Source organism: Herpailurus yagouaroundi, unplaced genomic scaffold (assembly GCF_014898765.1).
Source record: "Herpailurus yagouaroundi ecotype Mexico unplaced genomic scaffold, PumYag 213, whole genome shotgun sequence".
In the NCBI taxonomy this organism is placed as follows: domain Eukaryota; kingdom Metazoa; phylum Chordata; class Mammalia; order Carnivora; family Felidae; genus Herpailurus; species Herpailurus yagouaroundi.
Genome location: NW_024412444.1, coordinates 14521995 through 14536933, shown reverse-complemented (window position 1 = coordinate 14536933; position 14939 = coordinate 14521995). Strand labels below are relative to the sequence as shown.

At 47.7% G+C, this 14939-nt stretch overlaps 1 protein-coding gene across 22 annotated transcripts in view; it reads left to right on the top strand.

Annotated features, from left to right (window-relative positions):
* CACNA1D (calcium voltage-gated channel subunit alpha1 D) overlaps positions 1 to 14939 on the top strand; it is a 306523-nt gene that overhangs the window by 227581 nt on the left and 64003 nt on the right. For 21 of the 22 annotated variants that reach the window (XR_005784486.1, XR_005784485.1, XM_040454783.1 and 18 more), the window contains 7 exons: positions 2710 to 2824; positions 3206 to 3275; positions 4139 to 4205; positions 4955 to 5102; positions 7716 to 7845; positions 11114 to 11173; positions 14240 to 14346. Coding sequence is in view for 20 of the 22 variants with exons in the window: in XM_040454783.1 (XP_040310717.1) it covers positions 2710 to 2824; positions 3206 to 3275; positions 4139 to 4205; positions 4955 to 5102; positions 7716 to 7845; positions 11114 to 11173; positions 14240 to 14346 (697 nt within the window). In the remaining 2 variants the exon portion in view is untranslated. The remainder of the gene's footprint in view (positions 1 to 2709; positions 2825 to 3205; positions 3276 to 4138; positions 4206 to 4954; positions 5103 to 7715; positions 7846 to 11113; positions 11174 to 14239; positions 14347 to 14939) is intronic. The other variant, XM_040454766.1, reaches the window with a different exon arrangement.

The following is a 14939-nucleotide window of genomic DNA, read 5'->3' as shown; positions in this document are numbered from 1 at the left end:
CTACTGGTTTGGGGTGGGGACTTCTCCATCCCCCCAACTCAACAATGAACTTCTTTTTTAAACACATTTGTTTATTCATTTTGAGAGAGAGAATGAGAGCACGAGCGGAGGAGGGGCAGAGAGAGAGGGAGAGAGAGAGAATCCCTGTAGGCTCCGCCCTATCAACGCAGAGCCTGATGCAGGGTTCGATCTCATGATCTGAACTGTGAGATCAAGACCTGAGCCGGAATCAAGAGTTGGATGCTTAACCGACTGACCCGCTCAGGCTCCCCGGCAATAAACTTCTTGGTTCAGGCATCTTTTCTTCTTTGTATTCACATCTCTTGTGGCTTATAGTGGAGGGCCTTACACATAGTCAGCCCTTGGTAAATGCTTGTTAAATGAATCAGTGTTTTCTTATTGTGCTCTCCTTGCAATGAACTCTTGGGCCAGAGCAATATACCCGCTTTGGGTCTGCAGAGAAGTATTCCCTGGCCACACTCATTCCAGTTACATGCTGTGTTTTCTTTGTAATACCTGTATCACTATCTGAAACGCCTAAGTAGTTTATGTTCTGTCTCCCCCAACTAGAATAGATGCTACGTGGCAGTAGGGACCCAGGTCTGTCATGCCCCCAGCACCCGGCACAGTCGTCAGTGTGAAAGAGGTGCTGGGTGGATCTTTTTGTATTTTTTTTTTCAACGTTTATTTATTTTTGGGACAGAGAGAGACAGAGCATGAACGGGGGAGGGGCAGAGAGAGAGGGAGACACAGAATCGGAAACAGGCTCCAGGCTCCGAGCCATCAGCCCAGAGCCCGACGCGGGGCTCGAACTCACGGACCGCAAGATCGTGACCTGGCTGAAGTCGGACGCTTAACCGACTGCGCCACCCAGGCGCCCCTGGGTGGATCTTTTTGAATGAATTCCAGAGCATACCACTGTTTAGAAGGGTCTGGGTAATGCTTCTAAATACAGATGATAGGTGTGAGCTTTTAGAAACCATCTGTTGCGAACTTGTAAAATTTTCCTATGGTTCATTACTCTGGATGTGCTTTCTGCTACCCAAAAGAGTTTGGTGTCACTGCAAGCTTTACAGTAATGTAAAGATACATTACTTCTTCATTGAGATCATTGCTAGGAATCCTCAACCCAGTTAGTCCTACACTGATCCCTGACAGAGCCACAATTACCCCTCATCTATCAGAGGAGTGCTCATGTTACCAAGCCATCGCCCATTCCAGGACAGATTGCTTCCCCAGGCTCATTACATTCTGCTTAAAAAATAGTCTAACATATCAAACGCATTTTTGAAAGTTTTAATGTAATTCATTCATGTATCTATCCTCTTTAAAGACTTGAATAGATTAGTGCAGCGTGATATCCCCAGAAGGTATCTCCTTGTCAGCCCCTTGCTAGGTTACTTTTGTGTTACGCACCTGAGATTGCAGATTGCATAGGCCCTGTGGGACATGGGTGCCCCTCTCCTGTCTCTGAGTTCCTGGGCTCCCACAGTCTTCTACCCAGATGACCATGCATCAGCCAGGGAGAAGCATGGTCAGAGAAGGAGCTGTCTTGGCTTATTTCCCTCTGATCCCTGTGCTTCTCAAAAAAGTATTGAACTGCTAGTGAATAAGAAATAGGCATCTTCTAGGATGCCTTATTCAGAACCTTATTCAGAATTTTTTTTTCACTATCATCCAAGGAAGACACACATACAACATTAGAGTAAGAGCCCAAAACCTGATCATGCGTTCACTCACTTCACTTTTTAGTATTTTAAAAAATACAATTCACCCACAATAGTCAAAGATATAGCTACGGTGTGACTATTCAAAAGAATAGCCTGGCACCATCTGACAATACATCAGCGTTTGCATAATGAATGAATGAATGAATGAATGAATGAATGAATGAGGTATCTGCAAACTCTGAAGATCATCTCAAAAGAGAAAGACTCAAAACTGTATTGTGCAGTCATCATCTTGTGGAATCATCATTTGATTCACATGTAGCCTTTAGAAGGGTCTATTTTGGAAAGCACGCCCTGGATATAGGTTATGGGTGTGTGTGTTTTATTTTATTTTATTTTTTTTCAACGTTTATTTATTTTTCGGACAGAGAGAGACAGAGCATGAACGGGGGAGGGGCAGAGAGAGAGGGAGACACAGAATCGGAAACAGGCTCCAGGCTCTGAGCCATCAGCCCAGAGCCCGACGCGGGGCTCGAATTCACGGACCGCAAGATCGTGACCTGGCTGAAGTCGGACGCTTAACCGACTGTGCCACCCAGGCGCCCCTGGGTGTGTGTGTTTTAAAAGAAACAATATGCATAAAGCAAAATGCATAAAAATACCATGTTTATGTTATGGATTGTTTTATGCAGCATGTGTTATAGCTACAGATACCTGGTGTACAGAGACATACACATATGTGCCACATATGCACACGGATGAAAGGAAATGTTGAAATTTGTAGGTTTTCATGGGTTTTAGTGAACCTTAATTTTGCTTCTTTCCAGACTGTCTTCTACAAGTTTCTAGGTCTTGTTTTTGTTGTTTTTGTGTTTTAAACAGGTTTCTGGTCCTCTGGTCTTACCATGTAAATACAGCAACTAGGGGACAGTCACCTCTTACCAACCTCCCAGAACACAGAGGGATGTGAGGTTGCCATTATCGGTGACACATAGCTGCCTTTAGAAATTACGTTGTTCCCTTAAAATGTTCACACTAGATATCCTACTGAATGTCTTCTTGGCCATCGCTGTAGACAATCTGGCTGATGCTGAGAGTTTGAATACTGCCCAGAAAGAGGAAGCTGAAGAGAAGGAAAGGAAGAAGATTGCCAGGTAACTCCATTTTCACCCAAGGATAGAATCTTGGGCAGAACCCAGGCCCTCAGCTCTCATTTCCTCAGAGCTGAGAGTAGGAGTCACACGTCCCCATGCTTAAAGAATCTCTGTGGTTAATTTTGGTGGCATAAAATAAATGATGCGTTCAATGCTGATGAGCTCTTGGATGAGAATTTTAATAAGATGATCCATGTAATAAACCCAGTGCACTGAGGTGAACAGGGAGCTCTGAGGATGGGTTGTGCTGTGGTCTCACTGTTAGGGTTGTTTCCAATTAAATTCCGTCCTTCATCAGGCCACTGTTGATTCAGAATCTGGATTAGCATTTTTATACATAGCAATATGGTTACTTGGGTTCTCATGTTTTCTTCTGTGTAGAAAAGAGAGCCTGGAGAATAAAAAGAACAACAAACCAGAGGTCAACCAGATAGCCAACAGTGACAATAAGGTATATGTCCTAAAACAGTTCTCCTCTTTTTGTTTCGCTATGGGTCTGTTGATATCATCATAAATGTACCATTTACACTGGGAAGGTATCATGCATGATATTTTGGTGTGAGGGTATGACACACATTATAGATGCTGGCTTCCCAGGGGGATTCTCAGTGAATTTAGGCAGCTAGCTGGTTATTAATCAATATTTCACCAAATAACTGGTATGGTAAATATTTGACTGGTGGGACTACTTATTTTTTCTTTATTGGAATTGTGTCACCAGACCTGACCTGTTATATCTTCTCAGTGGGGATTAAAATCAAGGATGTTAACAGATGTCTACCTCCAGAAGGGATCTTAGGATCCGGTTCTGGGTACTCAGGGCTGTAGTGTCAGACTTCATCCCACTCATGACAGCTCTGGATTTTTTATTCCTTTGTTTGTTCCGTGAGTCAATAAATACTTACTGAGTGGTTAATGTGTGGCAGATACTGGAAATCAGCAATGAACAAGACCAGTGAGGTCCCTCTGTGCATGGAGCTCACATTCTAGCAGGGAGACAGGACCTCGCAGTTACCATACAGTGTGTAGGACAGTGTTGAGTGGGGAGGCGCGTGGATGGTGGTGCTGGCTAACCATGGCTGGATGGAGGTTATACCCATTTTCTCCTCATTTGCCCTCAGAGCTGTGTCTTAAGCAGAATCATCAACGGGGACATTTGCTGTCCCTATGCACGCACACACTTCTGTGCAATGTGCACTTTGGAGAGAGTTTCTCTCCCTGCACTGAATGGCAGGGTCGAGTCTGTACTTTGGTCCTCTGCGGTGCATTGAAGTCAGAGTCTCCCCTCCTCCCAAGCCCTCTCTGTCATCGTAGGTTACAATTGATGACTATCGAGAAGAGGATGAAGACAAGGACCCCTACCCACCTTGTGATGTGCCAGGTATGGTGGCAGAGGCCGGTGACAGGCTCTCGGTTCAGGGGTGATACGGCTTTGCTACCACTCAGTGATCAGAGGCTCAGTCTCTGGCTGGCTAGCCCAGCTGGGGTGCATGGTGAGCAGTGAGGCTGCCGAGGCTGTGGGCCTCATCCTTGTGGCTGTGGAGCAGTCAACCCTGCTGCTTTCCTCGGTCACCCAGGTAGCTTGCATAACTCAAATTCCAGGTGGTGGGGAGAGAAAGTGTGAGTGGATCAGGGCAAGCCCCACCTCTGGTGGGAAACTTCTCTAGGAGGCAACCAGCCATTACTACTGTTATTATTACTGCCCACCTGTCCCTTTCACATTTGCTGGTGCCTTACCTTTATTGGCTGATGTAGCAGGGACTCTGGGGGCGGGGGTGCCAGTGGGGTGGAGGACACTGATCGTGTGTGGCTTGAAGCCCCACACACAGTTTTCCAGGCAGAAGCTGAGCAAAGCCACTGGGGAAACAGCCGGATGCTGGGAGTACTGCACTGATACCTTTCACCTTTGCTCAGACCTGGACTTGCCGGGCCCTCCTTCCCAGAACTGCATGCACTCACAGACGGGCACACTTCTCGGCCCCCCACAGGCACTCAGGCCACATTCTGAAGGGTTTTGACCAATGTAAGGCGATAGATGTGAAAGTTGACTCTTCACGTGAAATTGAGAATAATTCAAACCCAATGCAACCATTATTTCATGCCTACAAAAAAAAAGTGTCTCATTTAAAGTAGGGGAAGAGGAAGAGGAGGAGGAAGAGGATGAACCCGAGGTTCCAGCTGGCCCCCGTCCTCGTAGAATCTCAGAGTTGAACATGAAGGAGAAAATCGCCCCCATCCCTGAAGGGAGTGCATTCTTCATTCTGAGCAAGACCAACCCGTAAATACCTGCTTTCTGATTTCATTGTTGCCGTGTCTCACCTGTCCCCCTACAGATTGCTTGAGGGGGGCTGGAGGTGGGGAGAAGGAGGGTGGGTCACAGCCCCTTTCTGTGCCTGTGCCTCCGAGCCCCTGAGTCCTCGCTGACCCCTCTCTTGTTCCAGCTTGCCTTTGCTCTCTGCCCATCTCTCCCTGGCCGCCTCGTTCCTGGATGAAGGTGCTATTATAGGTATATGGCCAGGTCCTGGGAGGATGCCATCCCAGATTCTTCTCCTCCTTAGTCCCTGTACTGGTCAGAGCCCACAGCTCAGGTATCCACGGGTTGCTACCTGTGAGGCGTTTCCCATCCAAGGGACCCTTTCTTCATGAGTGGGTCTTCTGTTAAGATGCATTGGGGATGAGAATTTTGTGACCAAGTTCTCCACAGCGTCTTCATCCTGAGATCCAGATTAGTTGATCACTTTTCCCTATTGAGTTTGATGGCAACAAAGTGATATTGCTCGATGATATTTTATGGGTGGTAGCTATTCAGCTCCATGCTATCCTGCTTAAAGTAGCATTTCTCATGGTAAAAGGATAAGGTGCTCACTGGGAGCCCGGCACTGCAAGTGCGGTAAGAAGACAATGTTTATTAGTAGCCAGTTTCTAGGTTTTCAATCATCTGAGATAGATGGCATCCCTGGGGGAATGAATGGCTCCTGGAAGGGTTTCTAGAATTGCAGAAGCAGTCCTTGGCTGTCAGAGAAGAACCCTATGGAATTCAGAGTCCCCAGGGAGACACAGGTGGGAAGAGAGGCTGCTGTCCTTAGTGACTTGAGGATCTGATGGTAGTTTTTACAGTGTGTCACTGTAGAGAATTTGGGTGTCTCTTTTTAAAAAAAGGTACTCACCTGACGTTACTGATGCCTACAGCTCACTGGGTCTACATATATTGAAGGAATGGATTGATTTCCCTCCCCAGAGCTGTGAACACTCCTGCCCTCCCTGCCTTGGAAGGTTCTCCCCAGACTCACCTGCTAACAGCTTGCAAGCCCTCCAAGGGCACATCCCAGCATGAAGCAGCCCCACAAGGGAGGATTTGAAGAAAGGGGTCAGTTTCTCATAAAGTTGACTCCAGTTTTGAAAGTGAAAAAGGACAGGGCACCTGAGTGGCTCAGTCAGTTAAGTATCCGACTTTGGTTCAGGTCATGATCTCACGGCTCGTGAGTTCAAGCCCCACGTTGGACTCTGTGCTGACAGTTCAGAGCCTGGAGCCTGCTTCCGATTCTGTGTCTCCCTTCTCTCTGCCCCACCCCTGCTCACACTCTGTTTCTCTCTCAAAAGTAAATATTAAAAAAATTACAAAGGAAAATAATTTCAAGGGGAAGATATATGTATTCTATAGGCCAAAAATAAAGTCTTTTAAATTCTAAAGTCAGGTGTTGAGGTTAAATTCTAAAGTCAGGTGTTGAGTCTGGTGCTAACTAGCCTGTGGGACATCAGACAACGGCAGGACGCTGAGGACCATGACATGGTATGTAAGATCCCCGCACGATTCTTGCACGGTGCAGCTTTCTCTTCACTTTCTTGGGAGTGCTTGTGGGTCAACTCCAGAGTTTAAAAACAAAAACCACTTAGGACAGAATCTCCACATAACAGGAGATTTTACCAAACCCATGACTACTGTAGTCATTTTCATACAGCCAGGTGACAGCATTAGAAAGGGGTTGCTCTCCTTCCTTTTTAATTTGTATTTATTTTTTCATTTTTAAGCTTATTTATTTTGAAAGAGAGAGAGAGAGTGGGAAGGGGCAGAGGGAGAGAGGGAGAGAGAGAATTCCAAGCAGGCTCCACATGGACAGCATAGAGCCCGACGTGGGGCTTGAACTTATGACTTGAGCTGAAACCAAGAGTCGGATGCTCAACTGACTGAGCCACCCAAGGGCCCCTTAATTTTTATTTTTAACTGAAGTACAGTTGACGTACAGCATCATATTGGTTTCAGGCACACAACATAGCAATCTGACCGGTCTGTATGTTACACAGCATTCGCGCCGAAAAGCGTGGTCGCCATACAACGTCATTGCAATAGTATTGATGATATTCCCTATGCTGTACTTTTCATCCCTGTGACTTGTTTCTTTTATAACTGGAAGTCTGTACCTCTGGACCCCCTTTACCCATTGCTCTCATTCTTGTGAGCTGCGGCAGTGAGCTCTGAGCTCAGATTCCTTCCAAAGATAGGCAAAGGAAGCCACTGGGCTTCATGTCATGGTGGGAAAGCGTCACAGTCCACCTGGATTGGAAATCTCCCTCAGTCTTTACTAGCCTTAAGACCTCTCACATGCTTAAGCCTCAGTTTCCCCACTTGTAGCAGGATGATAATCCCCACTTTTAAGGACGTGATGAATGCTGTGTATGGAGCCCCTCCTCCCCCCACAGAGCTGTGGCACTGTGGGTCCTCAGGGTCTGCCTTCCACGACTTTTGAAGGGCTGAGGGTCAGGTGGCTCTGGTTGGCCGGGTTGGGGCACGGACAGCTGTCCTCTGCCCGACTTGTCACCTCAGAGCAGCACCAGCATGCAGGAGGCACTGGCCGTGCCAAGGGCTGTGTCCATGCAGTGGTTTCCCCCACAGGATCCGCGTGGGCTGCCACAAGCTCATCAACCATCACATCTTCACCAACCTCATCCTCGTCTTCATCATGCTGAGTAGCGCCGCCCTTGCCGCCGAGGACCCCATCCGCAGCCACTCCTTCCGGAACACTGTAAGCCACTGAGCAGGGCCAGGCGGGCGGGTCTCCCTCTGGGATCAGCACCCGTCTCTCTAGCAGGGACTGTCACGCAGGCAGGGCTAAACGTTAGAGGAGGCCTCTCGTTCCCCCAGAGGTATTTCAGGTTTGTGAGTGCCAGAAGAGTTTTGTCTTATCAGGACAGACCTTTTTTGAATCCTGTCCTCTAAACTTCATCTTAAACACTCTGCAGCAACTTATAGCATATTCAGGAGCCCTGCTTCTCCTCCTGTTCGTCCTTTACTGCCAACATTTTGGTCCCTGTTTTCCCCTCCCTGGTCACATTCACATCCGTGCCTGTTTTGAGATTTCTGCCCAGGTGGAAGCATCCAGCAGGAAGGAAAAGTAAAAATGGAGCCAGGTACGTCATGTGCCCAGAAGCTCTTCCTTAGGGCTGGCGGGAAGGTGTGGAGCCCGCCTGGGCTGAAATTCACGAAGCTACTTGGTTTCGCTACTCAGCGGAGGGGTTGGGTGGAGTGGGGGGGATACAAGTGAGGGAGCCGACGGCGTGTGGAGCCAAGTGGTTCAGTGGAGAGGAAGGCTGGCGTTTTGATAGGGCAGGAGGTGGTTTTACAAAGAAAACAAAGAGACAGCCAAGTTGTCTGTTATCGGTCTGTTTCGTGCTTTAGGGAGAGCACATCTGTGCTGCGCAGAGACCAGTACCTCAGGAAGTTCTTGTCCAGGTGGGTCCCCTCTTAGCAGTCAGCTCATTCGGCACCGAGAACAATCCCGAGGCGACACAGCTTCAGAACACCAGTAGACTGTTGTCTGCTCTGGCCTGGAGACTGTAGCGCAGTCTCAGGTGGTTGTCAAGAAGCCCAGGAGAGGGAGGCCCACGAGTGTGTGAAGCCGTCCAGCATTGCTGCCCCTTGTGGTTCGTGCTCTCTGTGTCCATCCGATTTTTAGAAATTTGAGGAGTAAGGCAAATTACCAGTACCCCAGGATTTTGGTTGTGACAGTCAGGCCTTGTGCTGTATCTTTTCGTTTCCAGTCCCGTTGGTTTGAAGCCTGGCAGGCCCAATGTATCAGGCTGATAAAACACGGGCGCTCTGATATGCAGATTTTAAAAAGACTTTCCTCCCAAGGCACATGTTGGTGTTGATGTAAAGACGAAGGCTGTGCATCTGTCTGAATCTGCACTCACAGATCAGGGCTCTTGTTAGAGATTCTGACACTGTCTCTACATAAGCGTTCAAATGGAACAAAGACCTCAGTGTCCTCAGGCCCCATCATAGAAATGAGGCACAGCGGGTAGAAGCTGTTTGGGAAAAAAATACTGTTATTGAGAGACGAGGTCAGGAGCTAGTCTAGAACACAGATTGGCAGAGTTAATTTACACGTGGCCCCGTGTTCTTATTTTTATTGTGATTGCTTCCCCATGAGTTTATGTCCCTGCTGCTTTTTCCAAGAATGTTATTATTGTTTTTAAACAGATGTACATATTTGTATGTGTATTGCTTTTAAAACACTACAGTGTTTATTTCATTGTGGTAAGAATGCTTAATGTGAGATCTACTCTCTTGATAAATTCAGTGTACGAGACGGCCTTCTTAACGGTAGGGACTATGTTGTACGGCAGGTCTCCAGAACTTACTCATCTTGCATGACTGAAACTCTATCTCCGTTGGCCATCTCCCCATTTCTCCCTCCCCCAGCCCCTGACAACCTCCATTCTACCTTCTGTCTAAGGGGTTGACTACTTTAGATACCCCATGTAAGTGGACTCATGTGGTGGCTTTTCCGTGGTTGTTGTGTCAACTTAGCTAAGTTATTAGTGGAAGAGGAGTGAATGGAGAAAGAATAACCTGAATCTAAGAGCTTTGACCTCTGGCACTGGGTCGAGTTGCTGACGTGTGGGCAGCGGTGTCTGTCTTGGCTACACACGTGCTTTTGACATGAACAGTCCTGCCGTGACCTCGGATGGGGGAAGGGGCAGAGGCTGGCCGTGTACTGGAAATACCTTTCGTTGCCTGGCTAGAATCACAAATACACAACAGGCTTCCAGCAAAATCTGTAAATCTCAGAATGGAAGTGGTTTGAATAATGAATGCCCTCTGGAGAACTTCCGTGGAGAAGAGCTGGCCTTTGCTGTAGGTCCGTCTCCTTACTGTGATGGAGAGTAAAGGACTCCCGTGGGCTGGATCCCACACTCAAGTAACAGGGCCCGGGGCTCACTCCCTGCCCAGCCACACCATGACTGGCTGTGCGACCTGAGCAGCCTGCCCGCTGACACTCCCACAGTATCCTCTTCTGTTAGATGAAGAGAGTTGGTCTGGGGGTCTCTCCACGGTCCCTTCAGCTCTGATCTTGGCCTCTGCAACTGGCAGAGTCTTGGCTGCCGTCTTTGTGGCTGAGGGTTCCCCATGAGCAACCTCCATTGAGCGGTCAGACTCTTGGTTGCTGGCCCCCCTGCGCCACCCACCTACCAGCCCCCATGGCTCTGAGAAGCAGCAGGGACCCCCAAAGGGTTCCCTGAGCAGGACTCATTTGGAGGGTAGATGATATTTTCAGGAATACTGATAAAAGCAGCCTGGACCGATTATTCAAAGGCCAGGTCAGTCTGTTCTTTGAGTGGGCCCAGCTAGGTAAAAAACAAAAACCCAGTGTTTGGAGAGAGCAGTGTTAGATGCAGAGCAGGACCATAAGTAGAACTCTTCTCTGAGGACTTATTCAGCCCTGCACACAGGTGACGGAGGGGCATTTCCACCCTGTTTTCACGGGCTGGAATCAGAAGGGGCATGTGGAAACTTCTGGCCCTTTTGGATGCCACTTAACATCTTTATTTACATTTTTCCACCAAACTGAAGCTCAGCTATATGCTGAAATATGACACCATATTTCATTCTTCTAAGAATTCCCTTTAAAAATCTGAAACGTGTATAAGGCTCCGGTTTATCTGGTGTCACAAGTTTGTCCATGTTGTGCTCTGATGAGCAGAGGTTATTAACAAAGCGCTTTTAGAAATGAGCTTCTGTCTGTCCATGACACGAGACAGGGAGGAGAGTCCGCATGAGTGGTGAAAGGAGGTAAGTGTCCCCAGATGCTCTTTCTCGGTCACAAAGAAGAGCTGTCACTGGGCCGGGTGGGGCATTTATAAGCGTCTCTGCACCTGCCTCCAGAGCGGCAGGCTTATCTCGGGGGAGCGGGCGTCTGACTGCAGGTGGGGGTTCTGCCCATGGGCGCGCACGCTGTTGGAGTTCATCCGGATGCCTTTTTCTCATTTCCAACATGTTGTACCTTGCAGATACTGGGTTACTTTGACTATGCTTTCACAGCCATCTTTACAGTTGAAATCCTGTTAAAGGTAACGGCTTTTTCATTGATCCTCACGTACTCTAAAGCAGCTGTAGCAATAATAGTTGCAATTCTTTGTTTACTTTCCAGATGCTAGGTTACGCAGATTATGTCTTCACTGGTACTTTTGCATTTGAGATCGTTTTGAAGGTAACAGGTCCCACAGCAGTGTGTCGAAGGGGCCTGCTCCTGTGTGACACACGGCAAAGAAGCGTGAAGTGCTTTTGACTATTTTTTTTATTTTTTGCCTTCTGTGATCAAGCTACACTTTTTTTTTTTGTAAACCAAAGGATTTTTTTTGTTCCTGTAACCATTCGACATGTTTTTGCTGTTTCTTTTTAACCTTTAAATGCATGTAGGAACTTCTTTGGCTTCATAATAATGACTGGAAATTATTTTGCTCCTTTTAAGATATATCCTCTGAAATGTGTCATCTGACAACAGACACATCACTATGTGTGAACCTTCTTCCACCTTTCCTGACCTCAAAGTCAGAGGAAAAGCATTTATCCTATGAAGGGAATGTATCTCCTTTCATTTCTTTGACGGAATGGTTTTCAGTGGCCTAAAATAGTAACACACTATTTTCTTGCAATGGGATTTGCAAGATAACCTATTTGTGTTAAGATATTTGATACGCTTTAATGGATGGGCTTACATTTACACAAACAAAAGGAGCACCCTTTGGACAGGGCGCCCTAAATGTACTGCCCATGCATGAGCTCACAGTTGCCATTGCTGCATGGTTTGTGTACAGATTGCGGAGGCCACCCGGGCCCGGCTCATTCCCCGCGCGTGCAGAGGTCTGGAGACCCGCAGCAGAGAGCCAGGAACACCCCTGATGTGCTAAGTGGCATGGGTCACTGCAGGACCGGGACAGTGTGGCCCGTGACAACTGTCAGAGCAACTGTGTCCCAATGGGGAGACAAGATGAGGAATTTTCACCACAATTTCCTTTAAACCAATTTTGGGTTTTTACGTGTGCATCTCAGGAAAAAGAAATGTATTTCATGTTCGACTACTGTAGAACTTGGGCTCTTTACAAAATATTTTATGAAATGAAACCTCGATGAGCTTTGCCAGGGAATGGGGTACTTAGAGTTCCTTTTATTTTCAACTAATAAAAACATTAGCACAAAACCAGCCAGCCTCTGTTTAAACCTTTGTTAAAAAATCTAAAAATTCACATTCACTTTCCTGCCTTTAAGCCGGTGAATGTGGCTGACAGTTGTCTCCTAAGTGGGTGCGGGGGTTAGCTGAATCTAACAGGGCCTCTGTCATAAGGAGTACGCACATAATGCACAGGGGGTGGGGTCAAGCATACTCACCCTGCCTCTACTTCATCCTGAGCTGTCTTTTTTTTTTTCCTTATAATTTGCCGCCTTCTCTTCAAACTGAATGGGGAACATGATCCACTTAATCTGTTAGCTCAGCTCATCGAGGTTTTATTCTACTTCCCACAGGTCTAGGTTGTTAAATGATTATCATCATTCGTGGGCTTTGGGGCCAATGAGATTTGGGTTATTTAAAAGAAACAAAAAAACCATTGTTGCTTTTAAATTTCTGCATATTTGCCTCAGTGACTTAAGTATTCTGAGTTTTCTTCATTTAAAACCTGTGTGAGGGTGGGAAACAAGCCGGAAGGATTCAGACAATGGAGGCTCGCCAAGAAGCATCTAGCATCTGAAGCGGTGGTTCCTGCTGGCTGTGGGAACACTGGCAAGGCTATATGGCTATTCGGTTGAACCACAGCAAACTGCCATTTGTGTAGGTCAAGAATGGTGGTGTGTTGGCGATTTTATATGGTTCAGTGTAACTGTTTCATGACTCTGGCCCTCCTGTTCTATACTCCCCTGAGCCTCCTTCATCTTTTTTTTTTTTTAATGTTTATTTTTGAGAGAGAGAGAGAGAGAGAGATAGAGTGTGAGTGGGGGAGGGGAAGAAGAGAGAGAGGGAGACACAGAATCCGAAGCAGGCTCCAGGCTCTGAGCTGTCAGCACGAGCCCGACACGGAGCTCGAACTCGGCAACAGCAAGATCATCGCCTGAGCCGAAGTTGGGTGCCCAACTGACTGAGCCACCCAGACGCCCTCCCCCCTCCTTTTTTTTTTTTTTTAGCACACAATGAACCCTGTGTACTTTGCTGTTTTTGCTCTGGGAATGTCCTCACTAAACTCCTTTGTGCATCACCAGTAGGCACCTTTCTGGGGCACCTGAGGTGGTGCTCTGGGTGCACATGACATTGACTGCAAAGCAGGGCAACTGCCCTGGGGAGAGGCCTATGACAGCTTCCTGGCCACACCTTGCATGTGCTGGAGTCACTGGGCTTGGAAGCACCATTTTTTTTTTTAAACATTATTTTTGAGAGACAAAGAGCGTGAGCGGGGAAGGGACAGAGAGAGAGGGAGACACAGAATCCGAAGCAGGCTCCAGGCTCTGATCCGTCAGCATAGAGCCCGACACAGGGCTCGAACCCACGAACCCTGAGATCGTGACCTGAGCTAAAGTCAAATGCTTAATCGACTGAGCTCCCCCCGCCCCAGGTGCCCCAGAAGCACCGTGTAAACTGGATGTCTTGCTGGAGGACCATTAGCAGCAGGCAGGGGCCTAAACAGTGTGAGTCTCTGTGAACAGAGCCTATGAGCTTTGGGCTCCAGCACTTTTGCTAGCCGCACTGTGAAGGCACGCTGGGGTCAGTGATGTAGGCTCTCCTGGGGCCTCAGGGTCCAGAGCCGGCATTTTGTGGGGCAGCCAAGTTACTTGATGAGCAGGGCCATGTGGACACACCTGGGACAGGCTCTTTGGACCTGCCCACGTTGGATTCCTACTTGCAGTTTACCATCACTGATATGAAGTCTAGACTGGTCTCCTCTGAAATGTGTCTGAAATCTGCTGCCCCATTTCCATTATTGAACCAATATCTGGTTGCTCAGCCCTGCTGGTTTATATGTCTGGCTTCCTAATGCATGCTTGTTAATAAAGTACTTTCCTGGAGGTTTTGTAAAGAGCCCAGGTTTCTTTTCTTCTGGAGAGAAAGAAAAAAAAACACAGTAAATCACTCATGATTCTGTTTATAGATGGCGACTTTTGGAGCTTTCCTCCACAAAGGGGCTTTCTGCAGGAACTACTTCAATCTACTGGATATGCTGGTTGTCGGGGTATCCCTGGTATCATTCGGGATCCAGTAAGTATTCTGGGGTGGGCGTGAGTGTGTGAGCACAGGACTCTTGGGCAGGATGGTTTCTGTGAGGGATTTTAACATAATTCATAAAGGCTAGGCATCACTTTAACAAGTGCATTCAGTTACCCCGGAAAGCCCGATTTGTGTGCATGCCAGAGGGCATTGGCACTGTTCGTGTTTCTTGTGTTTCTCCTTCTCTCCATGCCCCCTGCCAGGTTGGGCATATTACTGTCTGTGATATTTGCTTTCAACAGAGAAGTCTGAACTGGGAGAGAGGGAAGCCCGGTTCTAGTTCAGCTTCCTCCCGGGCATCATGTAGTCCTTCTCTCAAAGGACTACAGTTCTCATACAAGAGGGGGCCTCTGGGGGAACTTTCAGATTGGATATTGAAGGCTTCCTCCCTTGATCTCCAGGATATAGCAGCTGCCATGACCCCTTTCTTTTGTCTTCTACAAGTTTCAGCTAGAAGGGGGCCGAGGCTACCACTCAGGGCCCCAGGGCCTTTCCATGGCCTTTACCAATGTCTGGTGGGGAATAGCCCCAGTTGCAAGCTGCCTGCCTGCTGTACCTCGGGGGTCTGGGGCAGAAGTTCCCGT